The sequence below is a fragment of the Xiphophorus maculatus genome, chromosome 24, assembly GCF_002775205.1.
Source record: "Xiphophorus maculatus strain JP 163 A chromosome 24, X_maculatus-5.0-male, whole genome shotgun sequence".
In the NCBI taxonomy this organism is placed as follows: domain Eukaryota; kingdom Metazoa; phylum Chordata; class Actinopteri; order Cyprinodontiformes; family Poeciliidae; genus Xiphophorus; species Xiphophorus maculatus.
The window spans coordinates 13,242,486-13,265,493 of NC_036466.1; the positions used below are offsets into that span (position 1 = coordinate 13,242,486).

General features: G+C 38.6%; 1 protein-coding gene across 5 annotated transcripts in view; it reads left to right on the top strand.

Moving 5' to 3' along the window:
- The window catches only part of LOC111607622 (NACHT, LRR and PYD domains-containing protein 3-like), a 392,536-nt gene that overhangs the window by 318,785 nt on the left and 50,743 nt on the right, over positions 1–23,008 (top strand). For 4 of the 5 annotated variants that reach the window (XM_023329654.1, XM_023329657.1, XM_023329656.1 and 1 more), the window contains exons 2-5: positions 1,369–1,716; positions 2,548–2,871; positions 2,948–3,049; positions 4,241–4,555. The exons of the other annotated variant lie outside the window; for it this stretch is intronic. In XM_023329654.1, coding sequence (XP_023185422.1) covers positions 1,369–1,716; positions 2,548–2,871; positions 2,948–3,049; positions 4,241–4,555 — 1,089 coding nt within the window. The remainder of the gene's footprint in view (positions 1–1,368; positions 1,717–2,547; positions 2,872–2,947; positions 3,050–4,240; positions 4,556–23,008) is intronic. 5 annotated transcript variants of the gene reach the window in all.

The window sequence follows — 23,008 nt, forward strand, 5'->3', positions numbered from 1 at the left end:
TCTGGTTCGTTCTTCTCTCTAACTGACCCCTGGTGACCTCAGCTGGTTGTTGGTTCTGGATCAGAACCTCAGATTCTGGTTCCAGTTACTCGTCTCTCACCAGTCCTCCCAGTAGAACTCACTGGTTTATTGCCGTTTCCTGTCTGGATCTAATTTCTCTGGTTTGGGTTCAGCAGCTGATCTGGTTCTGATGTTTTCTATCAGGTTGTAGTTCTGTCAGCATCAGAACCACTGAGACCCAATCAGACCAGTAATCTGGACATTAGCTCCCAGAAACATGAACCTCAGAAACCAGTGATGAATGTCTGCAGATGTTGAAGGTTCTGGTTCTGGTTCTGGTTTTTCTTCCTGTCTTCAGTTTATCCACATAAATGTTCATTTGAATCCAAGATGGCCGCCTGGGTGGTTGTAGTTTGTAGTTTGTTTCTCCTGAATTCACCTGGGTCTCACAGGTTGGTGGTCATAATGTTCTGCTGCTGATGCATGATGCTGGTCTGACCATTAATGGAGAATCAGGTTCTGGTGGGTCCGGTTCTTCTCTGGTTTACTGGTTTTATAAAACCAAACCTGATCTGTGGATGATATTCAGGATGTGATGATGAGTTTTTGTATCACAAACAGCAATTCTTTAGTCAACAGGAAAACTGCAACATATTTATTGCAACATGTTGAACTAATCCTGGATCCTTTAACAAATATCTTAATGTATTTATGACTAGAATTACATTTTTAGATATCTGGGTTAAGACTGTAATTGTGTAAAAGCTCCTTTTGAGATGATCGCTCACAATGAGGTTCTATTGAAGTAATAAAAATATGTAGAATATACAGAAGTTTCCAAATTGTTGTTTGATCAACAAAGACGCTTCAGTTTCACAGCAGAAACTGACTGAAAGTTACTGGAAGGTTTAAATTCTGTAACTATAAAGAATCAGGAGCAGAAATCCCAGAAAAATAAAGTTAGAAGAATTTTAGTTTTTCAGGAAGTCACAGAAACAGAATCTGCCCCAACAATCACCAAGATACTAAAACAAAAATCTTTATTATCAAATCAGTTCATGAGATAAAACAACCTGAAAACTGACAGCAGGATTTCTGCAAATAACCACAAAGAAGCTACCAACTCGTTTTGAGTTTCATCTGTTTCAATCTTTCAGTTTTTAAATTTTAACAGTTATTTTAATGCACTTTTATCAGTTTTATGACTTATTGCTTAATGTGAGTTACATATTACATGAACAGAGATCATTGCTGCCCAATCAGAGTTCAGTATCACTGAGCTGTTTAGCAGACAGACTGAAATCTTTCATCACTAGTGAATAACTGATCAGTATTTCTACACACTAAACCCTCGTCTTGTGTCCTCAGTTTCCCAGCATGCTCTGGGTGGAGTGGTGGAGGTTAATGAGGGGGCGGAGTCTGTCCTGCTGCCCTGCGTTTACTCTGATAATCCACCTGAAGATCCGTTCCTCATCTGGACTCGCAGTGATCTCAGTCCTAACTCCGTCCACCTACGGAGAGAAAACGGTGACGATCTTAAGAACCAGAACCAGCGTTTCAGAAACCGGACCTCCATGAATCCTGACGCTCTGGATACTGGAAACTTCAGCCTGACTCTGAGGAAACCTCAGCAGTCTGATGGAGGAAACTACACCTGCAGCATCTCTGGTGGAAGAGAAGAACTGAACCTGAAACGGATTCATCTGAAGGTCAAAGGTCAGATAAACAAGCAGCACACCCTGTTTTAAAGTTCTATGCTATGAATGAATTTATTAAAATGAGAAAATTAATAATTGTTCATAGTGTCTGTAACCATGGAGACCATCCCCAGAATAACTCAGAATAACCAAGGAATGGATGAATGGATTATTTCTATAATGAAATTATTATTAATGCAATAATTTCTATAATCTGAGTTACTATGGAAACAGATTTATTTCCTATAAACCTGCTGTTAATTCATAACAAAATGGAAATGCTTTCATTAATATTTCATGTTTCTTTCAGTCTCCATAACTGACCTCAGTCACTATTTTAGTCTTTAACAGTAAAACAGTTAATGGCTCTTTAATGACAGCAGCTTCATTCAAACACATTCATGTAAATATCAATAAAAATAAAATATAAAGTGAATTAGATCAATATTCAGCATCATTTTATGACTTATTAAAAGACTTTATATTTATTAAGATTATAAAACATGATTTATCATGACCTTTTTCACTTTTTACACTATTATTTATGTTCTGATGATCTTTGACCAGCTGGATAAACTGAACATTTACAGGATGAATCTCCAGGAATAATTAATATTTGTGTTTCTCATCTTCAGCCTCCACAGAACTAACAGGTTTTGTAGATCTGCTATGTATAGATCAAACCCTCTGATGCATCAATAACTGTCACATGAACCACTGATGGATTCAAGTTTCTGATTTTATGTTGATCATTAAATAAATGATTTTTCTCCCTGCAGACAGAAACTGAATGATGACATCAAACCAGAAAATGATCCAAACTGTTTCTGATCATTTTATTTCCTCTCAGTTGATCAGCAGGAGGTCGAGGTCAATGAAGGGTCAGATTCTGTCATCCTGCCCTGCAGAACATCATCCCTCCTTCCTGAGGACACATCAGTGGAGTGGACCCGGTCAGAACCAGGATTTATGATGGTTCACAGCAGCAACCAAAGAAACCAGGACGGTTTTTACCGCGACCGAACAGAGATGGACAAAGACTTCCTGAGGACCGGAGACGTCAGCCTGACCCTGAGGAATCCCAGAGACGGAGACGATGGACGCTACGTCTGCACCGTCTACAGAGACCAGGACGTCCTGAGACACACTGTGGTTCTGAAATATGTAAAGAAAGGTCAGAGCATCAGGTCAGATCTGCTGATGAAGGTCAAAGGTCAGAGTGAGGTCAATCTTTCTCTGTTTTTCCACAGAACCCTTTCCATCCTGGGCCACAGCTCTGCTGGTTCTGCTGGTTCTGGTTCTCATCGTCTCTGCAGGCGTTTTATATCATTTTAAAGATTATTTCCTGCCAGGTGAGTCTGAATGTTTCTGACCCAGAATGCTGTTAGACATCATGTGACCTGTTCTGGGGGTCAGAGGTCAACGGTTCATCTTGTCATCAGTTCAGATCAAATGCATTGTAGTTAGAAACATCATGAACAGAACCAGAACCAGCTGCTGCTGTCTCTACAGTCTGTTAGATTTAAAGGAACTCAGTGTTTCAGCTGTATTTCAGTTTTCTGGAAGTTTGTTCCAGATTAATTGTGCATAGAAGCTGAATGCTGTTTCTCCATGACTGGTTCTGGTTCTGGATGTAGAGCAGAACCAGAACCAGCAGGTTGATCCAGCAGCTGCAGATCTTTAATCCGTTCAGTGATTTATAAACTAGCAGCAGGATTTAAAGTCTCTTCCTCTCAGTGAAGGACTGTGGAAGTGGGCGGAGTTTGGATGTTTTATTAGTTACTAATAAAGTTAAATAAAGTAAAAGAGAAAAACTAAACATAACAGAATTCACCATTTAAAGTAAAACTCAGCTTCTTCTGGGCAAAATGAGCAAACAGAAAAAGTCTAAAGCAGTGGGGGCCACAGTGGGCCCCTGAGGGCCGAAACCTGCATGTTTTAGTCTCTCCCTGGTTTAACAAACCTGGATCCAATGAGGCTCGTTAGAAAAACATTGACCTGCTGAAAAGGTTGTTTCTACCACCAGGAGAGACTAGAACCTGCAGGATGTCGGCCCTCCAGGACCCACTTTGGTCTAAAGTAATAAAATACAAACATTTTTCTTCTTAAACACTAATAGACTGTATCTTACCAGTCTGATGGTCATAAATACCATAAACTACCTAAAACACAACTTAAACAGATCTGCACTGATTCCTGAACATTATTTCACATCTGAACAAAACATTACTCACAAAGTGGCTGCGCCCCCTAGTGGTGAAGCTAGAAACTACAATTCAGTTCTGCCTTCAGAACAGTTTCATCCCCAAACTGCCTTGAGGATGAAACACTGCTGTCGGATTTTTCTCTCTGACTTGAACGTCTCAGTTACAAGGAAACATTTTCACCAGAAACACCTTCATGGTCTCTGACCTGATGGGTCCAAACTGGTCCAGGAGGAACTCTGACGATATCAGCTCTCTGCTCATCATCTGCTCCACTTCTCTCTCATCGTCTGTCCGTCTGTCCGTCTTTCTCTCATCTTGTTCTCTGTCGTCTCTCAGCTCAACAGGTGAAGGTGGATCCATGGGTGAAGTCTGTCCTGCTACCCTGCAGAACCAAAGTCTACCTTCCTGGAGGCTCTAGAGTGGAGTGGAGGGACGGAGACAACAAGTTGGTCCATGTGTATCCAAACGGTTCTGATGATCCTGAAGAACAGAACCTGACCAGCAGAACCAGGATGGGTAAAGAACCACTGAAGACTAAAGACCTCAGTCTGACTCTGGAACGCCCCTCAGTGGCAGACAGCGGGATCTACACCTGCAGAGTCAGGAAAGGAGTCACCCTGATGATGAAACGGGTTCATCTCCAGGTCAAAGGTCAGTGGCATAAATGTTTTTCTAATCAGATGATTGGTGGTGATCAGTAGTGATTATTGGCTGATTAGAAGGTCAAAGGTCAATGTGCTGTAATGAGTGATGAAGAGGAGGAACCAGATCAGGAGGTTCAGGACAATCAGGGACCAGAGTCCTGAAGAAGCAGCTGGAGACTTTGACTAGGACAGTGTCCCCTGCTGGAGACACCAGTTACTGTTCAGAACCACCAGACGGGTCAGAACCATCAGAACTGAAGTTCCTGCAGCCTGGAAGCAGCAAACATGTTGTGAATGAGGAAGCATGTGGACTGGGATTTTATTTTTATTTTTAAAAAAAAGTTTTTCCAACATTTTGAAATTGAGTCTGTTTCACTTTTTTGATAAAATTCTCCAGCTGCAGAAAACAGCGGCTCACACGGCCCAGATGGCGCTAGAGAGCAAAGAGGTTGTAAAGAAGGTGGAAGAGGTTTGGATAGATGGTGTTGTGGTTGTCCAGGATCTCAGAGGATCCAGAGACTTGGCAGAATCGCCCTCTGGCAGGAATCTCTGCTCCTCCTGGACGACATCAGCTGTTTTTGGTCTGACTGAACATTTTGATGTTGACATTTTGGAAAAAGTTTTCCAAAACTGGAAAGGGCTGGACAGTGGTGCAGTTGGTAGCACTGTTGCCTTGCAGCAAGAGGGTCCTGGGTTCGATTCTGGGCCCAGGGTCTTTCTGCACAGTTTGCATGTTCTCCCTGTGCATGCTGGGTTCTCTCCGGGTTCTCTAGCTTCCTCCCACAGTCCAAAAACATGACTGTCAGGTTAATTGGTCTCTCTAAATTCTCCCTAGGTGTGTGTGTGTCTGCATGGTTGTTTGTCTCTGTGCCGCCCTGCGACAGACTGGTGACCTGTCCAGGTGGTCCCGCCTCTCGCTGGAGAGGAATCAGCACCTCCTGACCCCACGAGGGACAAGGTGTTAGAAAATGGATGGATGGTTTTTAAACTGGAGAAGATCAGAGATTCTTTTGCCAGATTAATCCCAAACATTTATCCAAAAGAATCATAATAAAAAGTGAACTTTGTATTAATGTAGATAAAGTCAGACAAGGCTCAACTATAATGACAATAAAACATGTCAAGACTTGTTAAACTTATGACAATATTCATATGTATAATGTATTCCGTTGTTATATAACTTATACTATATAATACTCATGTTGGTAGTGAAAATCCTTTAATATATTGGATGGGCTTTGATTAGGACAAGTTTTCTTTCCCAAATAATGAAAGACTTCCTTTCAGAGTTGTTCCTGTTTGTTATTTCAACTAAAGAAACTACAAAGCTGTAACCTGAGTACCGTGAAGCTGCATAATATACATATATTTTTAACTCTGAATTGTAAATGTGTGGCAGTGAGCATGTGGATGAAACTGTTTAAAGCTGATAGGAGTTGACAAAAACATCTTTAGGTGAAATTAAGCAGTTTAAGTCCAGTTCACACATTGCTAAACCAGAGAATGTGGATTTGGCTCCATCGTGTGGCCAGATATGACCACTGCACTATGGAGGCCTGGTGATTTTCCTTTGGTCTATGGCAGGGGTTTTCAAAGTATGAAAGGGTGAGCCCCCCTCCAAGGAGCACAATACCTGCTGCGCCCCCCCCCCCCCCCCCCCCCCCAATAATCAACCCACACACAAACAAATGCCACTACAAAACACCTTCTAATTGCTTTTATTTTAGAACCATCTCACTTTTTAAAATGACGCTTTATCTGAATGAAATTTAACACGTGAACATTTTAAAACATTTCCTCCCATTTTAATTATTTTTATCAGGGCCTTTGTATGGCAAATACGCCCTTTTTTCATTTTTCTAATGATAAGAACAACCCCAAACTCATTTTTCAACCGTTTTCAGATGGCGCTGTAAAATTACAAAATTTGTTACACAAAAACTGCTGATCAGATTTTCACCAAGCGTTGCACAAACTTCCATACCATAGGTCTGATCTTACATCTCTAATATGGTCATGGTTGGTTGAAGTGGGGGGGGACTTGTTGACAAAAATGTGAAAAATGCTTCATCTGATCTCTAAACTTTTCTTTAAAAAACATATATATATATATATATATATACACAGTATATATATATATATATATCTCACATGTTCATCCAAATGAGCAAAATTTTCTAGGATACTTTCTTTGAATTGTTCTGAATATTCCATACTCCATGTATGGAGATATTTTCATATTCCTCGCTCTGTTTTTTCACAAACCTTTGACAATCTAAATTGCTCTCACTAGTGGAACACATCAGTCTCAGTAATTCTTCAAAGTTTGCTAAGAATCTGAGATTCTTTGTTTGAATAACACCAAATAAAATCTTAATTGTTGCCCATATAAAACTCCATAGACCGGCGGTTTTCAAAGTGTGAGGCGCGCCTCCCCTAGGGGGCGCCAGAGCACTTCAGGGGAGGCGCGGTGCGAGGGAAAAAATAAACCGGAAAAGAAGCTTAACCGGATTCGCGCATCAAAAGCACAAGCACATTGTTCCCACTAAAACTAAGGTGAGCTGAACAGTAATGTTGCCAATGTGTTGCCATGTTGCCAATTTAGTTAAAATCATAAATAAAATGAGTTACACATGATTCAGGACCGTGATAGAAAAAGAAAGGGTGCGCATAGCGTGCGTAATTGTTTTTTCCTTTGTATGCCTCCGCTCTTTCATACTGCGCGCTCTTTTAGCTCGAGATAAATTGTTTAGATGAGCCACAAAAAGAGCTCCGCGATTTTGCAACTGTTTAGGTTTTTGATTTATTTTTTTAATTTCAAGGAAATGTGCAACATTTACAGATGTGTTCCAAAGATCTGATCGAAATGTTTTTGTTAAGATGTGAAAACACTGTTTGTATCTCAAACATTAAACTCAGAATCTCAGATGTAACGTTTTTCTGGTAATTTCTCTGTGAAACTAAAATCTAAACTTAGTCACAAACTGCAGTGAAGTTGATAGTTGATAGGAAGGACTGATAACTCCTCCTTTCAGCCCATTTATTTCTGCTGATCCAGCATCAAAATGTCTAAAGTCTGAGTCCTGTTCGGTTTTTCCAACCGTCCTAATGGAGAGAAAGATAAACGTTATTTTCGTGTTTCGAAGGTAGTCGGTCACAAGGAAGTTAATTTTAAAAAACTTACTGAAAAGAGAGGAGAAAGTGGATCAATAATCTACAGCTAAAAACATTATCCAAAACCAATCTCACCCTCTAGGATAAACTCTGAGCCCAATAAAACCAGGCACAAAATACGCTAAGGAAGAAATGAAAGTTATCGTGCTGGATTTTTTTTTTACCCCTCCAGGGGGTCTTTTGTGGGCTCCAGTGTCCCTTATATGACAGTAGGCTGACAGGAAACGGGGAACACATGCGGCAAATGTCGTCAGGTCCGGGAGTCGAACCCGCGACGGCCGCGTCGAGGACCCAAGGCTTCCAAATACGGGTCGCGCTAACCACTACGCCACCATGGCACGCCCGTCGTGCTGGATTTTTGATGTAAATTACCACATAATAGCTAATTAAATATGACTACGTACATAGCTAAAAAATTAAATTGATCCTAATTTTGAAACCATAAAAAATTCTACAATTTCCTTCATACAACCAACTACAAACACAATACTGACGATGTGTAGCGAATTATTTTTGAAGTCCACCACTAGATGGCGCTGTAAAATTACAAAATTTGTTACACAAAAACTGCTGATCAGATTTTCACCAAGCGTTGCACAAACTTCCATACCACAGGTCTGATCTGACATCTCCAATATGGTGAAAACTAACAATGCCAGAGTTTACAGCGCTGAGTTTCTAACAGGTAACGATCCATTGTTTAAATTGTATTTTCAGATATTTTATTGGACAGTTACTTAGAAGGAGATATGTAAGTTATTTAAATGATATATATATATAAGATACCATGTTTTTTTTTTTAGAACTTACACTTTTATTATTTTTACAGAGCAATAATACAGCCATACATCAATGGTACATAACACAAATATTGACAATATGAAGTTTTCCATAAAGTAAACATCTTAGCTTGATATCTTGCGACCTCAGCATCCCATTTGTAGGTTCATCATCATGCAACCCTAAAATAAGGATATACTTTGGGCAGGATAGCTAAACACCATATGCCAAGAGACAAACTTGTTAGACTTATTTACATCAACAGAGCTTCTGCTGGCCCCCTGCTGGCTAAAAGTGTTTTCTTGAAGTTTTAATGAGTAGGTTATCTGTTCCATTTTATACAATTCCCTTACTTTTTGAATCCATAAGTCGTAGGCAGGTGGCTCCAACTGCATCCACCTGATTGTAATGCATTTCAGGGCTGCTGTAAAAAGGACATTTAACAGATATACTTTGGCCCGTCCTTGCAAACCATCTGGTATAATACTAAGTAACGCAACTGTAACATCCTTTGGTATAACTTCCGGGAAGATTTGGTTTATAGCCCTGTACACCTCATCCCAAAAGTTTTGAAGTTTGGGGCATGACCAAAAAATGTGTGTATGATTGGGGACCGCTGAGCCACAGTTTCTCCAACACAAGCTTGGTACTTTAGGATCCATCTTGGAAACTACATCTGGGGTCCTGAAATATCTGCTAATAATTTTCCATTTATATTCCCGCCACATATTTGAGTTTGTAACTCGATGTGCCTCAGTCCAGACTTCCTCCCATGTTTCGTCAGAGATTCTTTTGGCCGTCTCTGCCTCCCATCTTTGTTTTGTCCAAGTGGTTCGTTAAGGTTCATTGACAGAAATACACTATATAACTTTGTTATCAATTTTTTATCTCCTCCCCCTTTCTGGTAATGGATTAGGAGGTTTTCTATTGGTGTGGGATTTAGTACTCTTTCCCAGTCCCAGACAAAAAAAGAGCGCAACTGTAAATACCTAAAGAAATCACTTTTCTGGAGATGAAAATTCCTACATAACTCTGCAAATGACATAAGGTTGTTCCTGTCGATCAACTGATGAAGAAATGTAAGCCCCTGTTCAGCCCATTTAGAAAACTTTTTGTCTAAGAAATTGGGTGTTAAAGATTTAATATGTCCAATGCTTGTTAATATTGATAAACCTCTTGGTAGCTTGAAAGAAATTTGCACTTTGTTCCAAATGTTAAGTGTGGTTTTAGTCCACAATGGCAGTTCCTTTACTGGAATATCTAAAAATGGCTTTAATGCCTTTAATGGTACTGAGCACTTTGCTTGCTCAATGCTCAGCCATCTTGTTTGAGAATCCTGTTGGATCCATGAAATTAAAGGCTTTAACTAAGCTGCCCAGAAATAGTATTTCAAAACAGGAAGATTGAGACCCCCTTCCGTCTTACTTCTTTGTAGTGTTTTATATTTTATGCGAGGGCGCTTGCTTTGCGATATGAATTTTGATATAATTTTATCCAATTCAACAAACATGGACTTTGGTATGCCAACTGGTAACATCTGGAATAAATACAATAATCTGGGTAACAGATTCATACGAATGGTTTCAATGCGACCGAGGAGGGACAAAGGCAATGCTGACCATCACTCTAGGTCATTTTTAATTATATCCAGTGTTTTGCTGTAATTGACATGATACAAATCATTTAATGAGAGAGGAATATTGATGCCTATGTATTTAATGCCGTCCCTTGGCCACCTAAAGCCGCTCTGTTGTTTAACCCCCAGTGGAATATTGCTATTGACATCCATTGCCTCAGTCTTATCAACATTTATTTTATAACCAGAAAAATGTCCATAAACAGAAATCATTTCCCTCAGACGTTGTATTGATGATGTAGGATCAGACAGATACAGAAGTACATCATCTGCGTAAAGAGATATTTTATGTTCCTCTGTGCCAATCAAAATCCCTTTAATTTCATTATTGTCCCTAATAAGCTGGGCTAATGGCTCCATACTAATTGCAAACAAAAGAGGTGACAAAGGACAGCCCTGTCTGCATCCGCGCTCCAGTTTGAAACTTGCTGACCTGAAACCATTAACTCTTACAGCCGCTTGTGGGGATGAATATAATGTATGTATCCAATCTATAAACTTGGGCCCAAATTTAAATCTCTTTAATGTTTGAGTAAGGTATTTCCATGACACGCGATCAAAAGCCTTTTGGGCATCTAAAGATATTACAGCTGTCATAGCTTTCTTTTCTTTTTGGTGAGACATAATGTTTAATAAACGACGCAGATTATTTCCATAGTGCCTCCCGACAATAAATCCGGTTTGATCTGGATGTATGATTTGATTTATTATGACATTTAATCGTCCTGCCAGAATACCAGTTAGAATGCATACGTCCCCATTAAGCATCGATAATGGTCTATATCAGTGGTCCCCAACCACCGGGCCGCGCAAGAAATAATGAACTACTTCCGGATCTTTTATTTTGAAAATCCTAAACCGGATTTTACCGGTTACGTCTTGTGCGTCAACATTGAGCCAACTTGCAGCAGAATGAGTAACAAAACAACATCAGAGTACAGTAAACCGTCGCTATTTCGCGGTTCACCTTTCACGGTCTCGCTGCTTCACGGATTTGCATCGTGCATTGTGTTCTGCATTCTGATTGGCTAAACAGTCTCTCCGCTTCTTTTCTACCTGTGTGTCAACAACGTTGCGGTTTAATATGTACACATACTGTATGTAAAACAGTTTGCCATATTTAACATAATCGATGGTGGCATGTAGGTTTATAAGAATCTTTTTGCCCAGAAGAAAAAAGAGCGACAGCAGCTACCGATAACTATGTTCTTCTCTCAAAAAAACACACCTGCACTGCGGGCTTTAGAAGAAGAAGAAAAAAAATGCTACAGAGCGGAGTCAGGCTGCAGCGGCTCAGTCAGAAGAGCAGTGAAATACACGTGAGTCACTATTTGAGCTACTGTACTTTGTTTTGTTTTTTTTCATAATTATTTTTTATTTTCTCCCGTTCTAATCCAATAACTCGGGTCGCGGTGGGGCGGCGCTGATCTCCGCAATTCGGGCACAGGAATCCGCTTTCAGTTCGTATTAAAATTATTATTTTACAGTACAGTAGTTATTTGTAAAAAAAAAAAAAATGTTTATACAGTACTTTTTATTTGTTAAACAAATGTTTGGGCCTGTAAAAAGGTTTTGTTCTTTGGTTTCAATGTATTATGGAGTATTTTATTGTATAATAATTGTAAAAAAAAAAAAAAGGTTGCTACTTCGCGGATTTCGCCTATCGCGGGTTATTTTTGGAACGTAACCGCCGCGAAAAACGAGGGGGTTAGCCCTACCCAGAACCCTTCCCCCCCTGTTCCGCAGCAAAATTGTGAAGGGCTGACCGGTCCGCGCGACTAAAAAGGTTGGGGACCGCTGGTCTATATGACCCAAAGTCAGTGGGATCCTTACCTTCTTTATGCAAAACAACTATTGTGGCATCAGACCAGGATGGCGCCATTGTTTTAGTTTCTAAAGAAAAGTGGTATGCTTCCAATAAAAGTGGAGTAACGATGTCTATGAAACATTTATAGAATTCATTTATGAAACCATCGGGACCAGGACTCTTATTATTTTTAAGGGATGAGACAACATTTTTAATTTCTTCTTCTTGAATTGGCTTATCTAATTGTTTAGCTACAATATCGGATAATTCAGAAATATTTATATTTTGTAAGTAGTCTCCTATTTTACTCTCATCACCCCAAGTGTCAGTGTCTCGGTATAAAACCTTGTAAAATTCTGCAAATGTTTCAGCGATATCTTTTGGTTTTAAGATGGATTTATTGCCCGATTTCAGCTTTTGAACTACATTTGAAGACTGTTGTTTTTTAAGTCAGAAGGCCAAAAGTTTGCTCGCTCTATTTCCATTTTCATAATACTGTTGCTTGGCAAAACGAAGGTTACCTTCTATCTTTTCTGAAAGTAAATCTTGGAGCTTTCTGCATGATGTACAGTACACACCAAAAGTTTGGACACACCTTTTAATTCAATGAGTTTTCTTTATTTTCATGACTATTGACATTGTAGATTCACACTGAAGGCATCAAAACTATGAATAACACATGTGGAAATATGCACTAAACAAAAAAGTGTAAAACAACTGAAAATACCCCTTATATTCTAGTTTCTTCAAAGTAGCAACCTTTTGCTGTGATTACTGCTTTGCACACACTCTGCATTTTCTTGATGAGCTTCAAGATTTAGTCACCTGAAATGGTTTTCACTTCAGAGGTGTGCCCTGTCAGGTTAATAAGTGGGATTTATTGCCTTATAAATAGTCATGAAAAATAAAGAAAACCCATTGAAAGGTGTGTCCAAACTTTTGGTCTGTACTGTATTTAAATCATTCAGAATCCTGGATGCTCTGGTCTTTTTATGTTGAAGATCCAGTTTCTGAATTCTATCTTCTAAATATTTCTGTTTGGCTGCCTTTTGTCTTTTTTTTGCTGTCGTGTAGGAGATGATGCTACCTCTTAAATAGGCCTTTGCACAGTCCCACAACATAATAGGAGATGTTTCAGGGGTATTGTTTATGTCCAAATAATTTTTAAGGACTGATTGAACAAAATCAACAAATTCTGTCATTAAGAAGGGAGGCATTAAGTCTCCATTGCTTAAATCAGTGTTTTTCAACCACTGTGCCGCGGCACACTAGTGTGCCGTGAGTGATCGTCAGGTGTGCCGTGGAAATTTCACCATGGTCTAAAAAAGATTTTTTGAAAACAAATTAATTATCTGCAAATAATATGCTATCTTCGAGTGTGTGTGCTGTAGTAGTGACTAGCGGCATAATCATGTAATTTCCTTACCACTAGATGGCAGTAGGTACATAGCATTGTACGTTAAAACAAGAGAATTAGTGATGTGTGAATGTGACAGGTAGCGGTGAGAGCATTGTATCTAGCAAGACTGTGATGACAGTGATGGAAAAGTTTATGAAAAGAAAAATGACTATATATTTAATATAGGTGGCGATAGAGTATCATTTGTTTACATTTTGGTTGGTGGTGTGCCTTGTAATTTTTTCAATGAAAACAATGTACCTTGGCTCAAAAAAGGTTGACAAACACTGGCTTAAATGATGGTGTCAATCCTATATTCCACTTCAGAGTAACAGGTGCGTGGTCAGATATTGTGATGGGCAATATTGTGATATCCTCAATTCTGTGTAGCTCGGCCTTGGCAGTAAAAAAGTAATCTATTCATGAGTAAGATGCATGTCGGTTTGAGTAAAATGTGAAATTTCTGTCCTTTGGGAATTTGGATCGCCATACATCCACTAATCCAGTTTCCACAGACATACTTTTAAACATTTTACCCATCTTAAAATGAGAGGCTGGGTGCCTATCTATATTTGACATTGCACAGTTAAAATCCCCCCCCATAATCAGTAGACCAGAGCTGTATTCTGCAATCATATTGAAAACTGACTTAATAAACCCTGGTACATCTTCATTAGGGGCATAGACATTTACAAAGGACACTGATGTTCCATCAATTATCCCATTTACCAATATAAATCTACCCTCCTTGTCCTCATGTACTAACGTTTCAGTAAAGTTAATTTGCCTATGTATTAATATAGCAACACCCCCTTTCCTACCAGAGCAATGTGACGAATAGTAAACTTTATCAGCCCAAGACTTATTTAATTTTGTATGTTCTACATCTGATAGGTGTGTTTCTTGTAGCAGTGTATTAAAAAAAGAGGATAATTTAATGCTAGCTTTGGACAAAACGTTTGGCTTTTTCCTCTTTTAATCTTCCGAGTCCTCGGCGAGTGACGTTCTCCGTGGGCGACGTGCAGCGACGGCGTGCTGCTAAAACGAAACAACAAAGCGTGTTGACGTCACAGATCACAGAGTTTAATCTCATACAAAGCAATGAACAACAAAGCTGCAGAGGAACAGAGATATACATTTTTCTCGTAAAAATAAAGACACACAAGGGGAAGACAGACAAACATAAAACAAAGACAAAAAAGGCGAAAAAATAGCGGCCGCTGTCTCTCTCTCTGGATTTTTTCCTAACACGGAATCTTAAAGTAAAGAGGTGTTTCCCTATTTAATATATGCAGTCAAGGCGTTCCGTTCTTTGACCAATTAGAAACTCCCTCAGCCCTCAGAGAAACTTGGACACTCCCCTCATTTATGGCAAAGGTGTCTGGTTTTTGTCTAAGCAAAAGGGCGGACCACTTCGTGCTCATCTCTGTCTGATACGGGCAGATCCCTGGCGCCAAAAAGTCTCTTCCCCCCTCGGAATGTAAATTTTATTGCCTTGTATGTCAGCGGGGGAGGAAAAGGGCCCTGCTTTGTCTGATGCCTGCTTATTCAGCTGAATTCCCAAATGCTCAACAGAAAACTGTATTAAGCACTAAAATTAATCATTTTTTCTTAACAAGTGCTACTTGACATTTTGATTGTCTGAGTTGCAGCAATACTTTTTTTCTTTTGATTGGACTATGCAAACCCTTCACATTATAACTTATTACCGTTAGTGTACTCATAACTGAGCTAATTTAAAAATATATATGTGATAGTATTGTGTTGGAGGCAGAGACGGCCATTTGATGAATGGAACCAAACTTGAGTAACATGGACGCTGAACACCAAGATGATGCAATAAACTAAAAATAGTAAGGCTTTGCTGTACAATATTGTCAAAACTAAGATTCAAATGCTCTGCTTTTTTAGATGCAAAAGGATCCTCGGGGAACAGAAGGATCAAAACGCAGAAAACACAATTAAAAATGTGAATTGCTAACATAATGCAAGGTAGTGGGTTTAAGTCCCTAGCCACTGTAAAAAGCGGCAACAAACACAACCGAAAAAGGGTTGGATGTGTACAAAAACAACAAAAAGAAATTAAGAGTGTGGAAGTTCAGGCTCCTGCAGGAGAGCATAAGTATGTGTACTTTAACCACAACGTAAAATCTACTAGTAATATTAATACAACTTCATTATGACTAATTATGACTTAGTAATTTAACAAGGTTACAAGTGACAATTATTAAGGAAGAATAATTTAACATTAACTTTGGACAAAACGTTTGGCTCTTTCTCCCTTAAAGTCCTGGGAATCCTTAGCGGACGGTGCTGCGGCTGGAGAAAGTGAAACCACGACACTGCGCGTTGACGTCACAGATCACAGAGTTTAATCCCATACAAAGCAACGCATGAATCAATTAACAAAGCTGCAGAGGAACAGAGATATGCATTTTTCATAAAAATAAAGACAGACAAGGGGAAGACAGACAAACATAAAACAAAGACAAACAAAAAGCAAAGACGTCTTTGGAGAGAGAGAGCCGATGCAAAAAAGGCAAAAATGGTGGCCGCTCCCTGTATTTTTTCTCCTTACACGTCATCTTATACCAAAGAGGTGTTTCCCTATTTAATTTATGCAGCCAAGGCGTTCCTCCTGCTGACCAACTGGAAACTCCCTTAGGCACTCAGAGAAACTTGGAACTCCCCTCATTTATGGCAAAGGTGTCTGGTTTTTGTCTAAGTAAAAGGGCGGACCACTTAGCGCTAATCCCTGTCTGGTACGGGCGGATCCCTGGCGCCAAAAGTCCTGAAATGAGATTTCGCAGATACCTCTGAAGTCTCTTCCCCCAAACTCCCTTACTTCTGCCCCATCGGAATGTTACCTTTATTGCTCTGTGTGACAGCGGGGGGCCCCTGCTTGTCTGAATGCCTGCTATTCGGCTCCCAAATGCTCAACAGAAAACTGTTCCAAATAAGAGTATTGCATGTCGTAAGATTAACTGTATTAAGCACTAAAAATAATCATTTTTCCTTAACAGTCCTCCTTTTGAGGTCTTCATCAAAATACCTCAATAAAAATTGATTAAACCTTCTAATACAGACCCAAAACTATGTATTAAACTAATAAAAAAAACAAACAAAAAAAAACAAAAAATAAAAAAAACAAAAGAGTGACGTACCCTAATTATATACAGTCCCCCTTTTTAAACAAAACCCAAGGGTAAAAAAAAAGACTTATCCTTACAAAAATATAAAATCATAAAACACAATTATCACAATACCAACCAAACACAAGGTATAAAAAGCAAACACTGTTAGACCTTTTATTGTAATTTTACAGTAACTTACTGGCAACACTGTTGCCAGCAAGTTACTGTAATAGACCCTTTTCACATGACGTCACACAACTTCCGTTTTGGCTCGAAGCTGTGTATCCTTAGTTCCGGTGTACATAGTAAGTAATGATAAAGTTGTCTATTTCATATATATATATATATATATATATATATATATATATATATATAGAGAGAGAGAGAGAGAGAGAGAGAGAGAGAGAGAGAGAGAGAGAGAGATGTATAAATCTGACAGCATATGTTGATCAGACAGATCACCGGAGCATGGAGTTTACACAGTCTCTAAAACATTTGCCTAAAATAAGATTTGAAGATATATCACGATTTGCAAACCAGTTCTCTCTGACAAAAAAATCTAAATTAGACAAAGGCTACAAATTCTTCACCGAACAATACCTGTTTGACTATGAAGGTAGGTATTTTTGTTTTGCGTAACCGTTAGCTTAGCATTAGTGAATTTTGTTAGCTAGCTAACTACGTGACATAACTGTTCCTTAACCAGAACTTTTTACTGTTTTTGAACTATAACGTTTTAGGCTCTAATCTTGATCAGATTATTAAATTATAGACTGGAGTTGCCACTCATCCCATAAAATAGGGATTTGTTTGTTATAAGCAGAGATGTCCGGTGCCGCCGCTGCTTTGTAATGCCTTTAATCGGACCACTTTTTCGGTAACGAATAATCTAACGAGTTCGTATTTCAAATCCAGTAATCAGATTAAAGTTATTTATCCAAATCATTGCACATTAATATTTTCTTGTGTATTTATTTTTATTCCTTCTTTGCGTCTTTGGGAGAGACTCTGTGACAGTTAGCAGTGACAGAAACATGAACAGTGCATGGAGATGCGCATTTTGTTGCTGGAAAAACAGAAATATCGTCAAGCCCAACTGTTATTTGTGGCTTTTGTCTTGTTTTTTCTAAACTTATAAAAAATAATGATTCACCGGTAAATGAACCTCTAAACGTTACATCACTGACAGGCGGCGGTGTATATGTTTCCTAACTGTGGCTAAAGCTGCTGCTAGCTGGTTTACTCATGATCAGAGGCTGGTTCCTTTGAATACAGTTGGAGAATGGTAAATTGACAATGACTGATAACGGTTATCTAGCACGTAAACACCGTTTTATAAAATACAGAGAGTGAACCTCTAAACGTTACAGCGCTGACAGAGAGTATATTTTTCCTAAATGTGGCTAAAGCTGCTGCTAGGTGGTTTACTCTCCGATCGGAGGCTGTTTATTTTATACACAGATAGAGAATGGTGAATTTACAATGATTAGTAACAGCTATCTAACACTTAAATGCTGTTATTATTAAACTTACCTTTTATTATATCCTTAAGATTATGAGAATGCGGGAAGTTTTCAGCTTGGTTCCCAAGGCAAAATCACACCGGAAGTAAAGATACCCAGTTTTGAGTTATGGCGGCCATTGTCTGACGTCACTGTGAAAAGGGTCTATTACCATTCTACAGTACCCTTACTGGCAACAGTGTTGCCAGTAAGTTACTGTAATTACCATTCTACAGTACTCTTACTGGCAACACTGTTGCCAGTAAGTTACTGTAATTACCATTCTACAGTACTCTTACTGGCAACACTGTTGCCAGTAAGGCAACAGTACCCTTACTGGCAACAGTGTTGCCAGTAAGTTACTGTAATTACCATTCTACAGTACTCTTACTGGCAACACTGTTGCCAGTAAGGCAACAGTACCCTTACTGGCAACAGTGTTGCCAGTAAGTTACTGTAATTACCATTCTACAGTACCTTTACTGTTATGATATTTCACAGTTAATTTTTACTGCGAGTGTGCTTTACAGTTATAACTGCATTACTGTAAATGTAGTTTCTAGTATAATACAGTAATTGTATTTTATAGTAAAGCTGGTCTACTGTAAACTTGTTTCACAACATAATGTCAGAGTTTTACTGTAAATTAAAGTTTACATTTCTTTAAGATAAGAATATTTTACCATAAACCGAAAAATTTCATAAAAGAAATTTTAGTCCAAGTACTGTGAATAACAGGTATTTATTTTCAGCAGATTTGTAGAAATAAAATCCATTTACATATTCGCAATGTCATAAAAAACAATGTCACAATACAATATAATGTGCTGTAAAACAACAAAACCATAGAACACATTTCCTACATCAGAAGAACTTTTATTCTATTCGTCAAACAAAATCAGTGGGATCCATCTTGTGGAAGCTGAACTGTAAAGAATAAGACAGACAATGTGGGAGGTCATGAGATGGTCAGGAAGTTATCTACATTTTCAAATCGACAGGAAGTTGACAAATTAAGCTGAAGTGACAATGTTCACATGCATAAAATCTTTGTCATAAAGCAGCATTAAGTTGATAATTTGTTTAAAAAAAATCAATTGGACTGAAGTGATAATAAAAGCTGCATAAAGAATGAGCAGGACTGGCTTCACTTCAGGTTTTTGGATTGTTTATGGCAAAAGCAGTCAGTCAGTCTTCAGTAATTCAAAAGATTGCGTACTACAAATGTCCCCAAGGGGACAATGAAGTACAACAATCTTTTTAGTCATTTTGTTGGTGCTGACGGATTACTGCAAAGGTGTGCCTAATAAACTGAAAACTGCATAGTATAAAAATACACCACACTTAAACGACTACACACTTATACATTTCTGTGATTTATTAAGAGATGCAGCGACATCCACTTTTTACCACGGACACAGAAAAGATGCAGGCTACTCTAAAGGGCTATTGTGTAGGAATCACATGCCATTTATAAATAATCATTAAAATCATATTAAAAAGGCTAAAGTAAAGTCAGAGCATGCAAGATAGGAGGAAAAGACAACAAAATAATAAACATTTACATTTGGTAAAATACTTACCTAGTTGGAAGTCCTCCATTCAAATTCAGCAAGTTGTTGGAAGAAGGTGGTGATCTGGGAGTTGACACTGACTACTTTCCTCTTGACAAGACTTCCCGTCTTGCGGCTTGTACCGACTTTGGCTGTGCATTTGGTACCAACATCTGGATTGATCCTCACAAAGAATCTTTTAACAGAAATAAAATATATTAATTGTATTTTTTAATGAAGACGTACAATACAGCAATCAGCTATGGTTCTTCATCATCAGTCAAACTGTCATTAAATTTAATTCATAAATGGCTTGGTGTAGAGTACTTGCCATTGTATCATCTCCAGCGTGGTGGATGCTGACTCCTGATACTCCAGATTGAAGACATAATATGACCCAAAAAAGACAGCAAGGACGCTGGCAAAGTCATGTAGTTGCTCAGGCTGGAAAAAAACCTTCTCCTCCATACTGACCATCCACCGGGTTGCAGACATCGAGCTATTTCCTAAAATAGACAAACCCTTGTCAGGCTAACGCTAGTGAGTAAAAGTACAGACTACCATAACAATTACATACATTGCTACGAAAAAATTATAGTGATAGAAAATATTCCTCTTACCAAGCATGATTACCCTTGGTGTAGTGGGTAAGGTCATTTCCATTTCAACAGACATCTTGGTGGAAGATACCTTTAAAACATAAAAGGAAAACTCTCTTAAATATGAATTACTGGTAGTAATTTATATTTAAAGGGCCAGTTCACCCAGATTACAACAGGTTTTTGAGAACCTCATCCCGGAGACTAGACTAGACTTTACCCCTACATCCTGCTACCACTCTGAAACAGCGGATGTGAATGACAGTTTGTGGGGCTAAATGCATTTTTTAAAGCATTACATTCCACAAGTGTTCAGTCTGACTTCTGCTATGGCGGTGACTCCTGTGCATGTGGGACCTGAATGCAGAAAATGTTCTGAAGGAAGCAGGACATTGCTCTATTCCACATGCAAACCGATAATTAGCTGTGTGTTGATGTTTCTTCACATGACTACAAAATTCTGTAAATTCTGAAGTACAAATGCTGCAGAATTTACACCTGTACATAGTTGCACCTGTTAGTACTGACTTAACCTTAAATTTGCAGGAGCATGGTTTAAACATGTGAACAGTCCTTATATGTAACCAGGGTTGGAAATTAACTTTTTTGTCCACCTGCCACTGTGGCTGAACAAACTCAAAAAATAACAGAAACTACTTTAATTTTTTTCACCTTTGTCCTCATTTACAGACTCTTATACACTATGTTGGAGATGTAATGGTACTTTTGCAGGCTAACCAGCTGTAGCAAGCTCAAAGTTATAGATTAGGTTAGCTGCTCCTCTACATTTCCAGACTATTTTGTGGCTTCAAATATGTTTGAAGAGCTGTCTTTTTACCTGTTGTCTTGTCTTTTGAAGAGATGAAGCTATGTTAGCAGTCAGCAGGACAGAACTGCACAGCCACTTGGAGGGAAAAAGCTTGGGAGTTAAAACAAAAATCATCTGAAGAAAAGAAAAAAAAAGAGCAATGTTAGAAATTCATCCTTGCTGACCTACGTAGCTAATCTGCACTTTTAACATTTGCAAGATCATGGTTTAAACAAATGAACAGTCATTAGATGTAAAAAAAAAGAGAAGGGGGGGATCAATTATCAGTTAAGGTTATATTGTTCGACAAAGGATGTAGCAACAATGCTAACAGACACTCAGCACTGAGCTCATCTCAACCTAAAGCCGCCCGAGGAAGATTAAGCGGCAAAAGTCAAGCTAAAACCTTCAACGGTAAAATTAGCACCTTAGCTAACGTTAATTCCGAACCAGCTCAAAAAATAACAACATCATATTTTCCTTTCTTTCACCTCATTTACAGACACGTAACTTATAACGTTGCAATATGCCAGTTATATAAAACACCAGAGTTAGTAACGTAAAGATAACGTTATTTTACCAGGCTAACCAGCACAAACCAGCTCATGCTATAATGCTAAGTTATAGCATGATGCTATAAGTTACGTTAACTCCATCTAAAATGTACATTTCCAGACTAGGTTTTGGCTTCAAACAGTTTTCTAAGAAGTGGTTTTTTACCTGTCTTGAAGAGCTGAAGCAGTGTGAGCCCACAGCACGGAGACAGAGCTGCACTTGCACTTGGAGAGAAAAAGCTTCGGAGTTTAAAACAAACGTCATCAGAAAACAGTCGGAAGCGAAGCCACGCTTGATGACGTAGCTAGATAAACTGCATGTTAATATTAGCTAGGATGTGAAAAAAACAAAAGTACATGCTCTCTTTCTGCCTTAAAAATATGTTAACCACTAAAGGAGTAAAAATACAGAAACAGGGAACCACGATGAAGCAGCTATGATGACCGTTGAAAATCAAATATAATTCTTACTGTATATTATAAGTACAGTACCACTACTGTAATGTGTAAACAGTAAATTACTGCAACTTCAAAACATACAGTAAGTTACTGTAATACTATGTACTATACCCATAATGCAATGCAAACTACAATAACTACTTGTAAAGATGTCTTATGGTATGGTGACCAAACGTACGTATTTCCCGGGACATGTCCGTATTTCACGTCCTGTCCCGGGCGTCCCGGGTTTTTTTTTTTAGAAAGTGAGGAAATGTCCTGTTTTTTAAATTACCTTCATTGGACCATTATATTTACAGGCACTAGGACACTGCGCACGGCCCTGCGTGTGACGTAATCCCTGAGCCGCGTCAGTGCGGGCAGCCCTGTTCTTAATCAGAAGATAGATAGCGTGGCTGTCAGTACGAAAACAACATAGGAAAGCGCAAATGTATGTTTACCTACTATTTACAAAAGAGTTTCCCCGCTTTCAGACCCCCCGCCCCCCCTCGCTACAACGTGTCCTGGTTTTCCCAACTGAAAATATATATATATGGTCACCCTATTTATGGTAGTTTTACTGGGCATTTTGTGGTATTTAACTGTAAAAAATACAGCAAAGGCTAACAGTGTATGATGACCGTTGGGAATCAAATATAATTCTTACTGTATATTATAAGTACAGTACCACTACTGTAATGTGTAAACAGTAAATTACTGCAAATTCAAAACATACAGTAAGTTACTGTAATACTATGTACTATACCCATAATGCAATGCAAATTACAGTAACTACTTGTAAAGATGTCTTATGGTAGTTTTACTGGGCATTTTGTGGTATTTAGCTGTAGAAAATACAGCAAAGGATAACAGTGAACAATAAAACAAAGATACACATAAAAAATCACTGAGAAACACTCTGCAACTTAAAAGACAACAATCACCACAAAATCACAATCTATCAAAAATGAGAAACACAAAATTGCAATCTGCTACTCGTCTTTTTTCTTTTTTCTTTTTTTTTTTCAATGTCCGTCGACAGTCTCTCAAAAAACAAAATATGAAGTCTTCGTCAG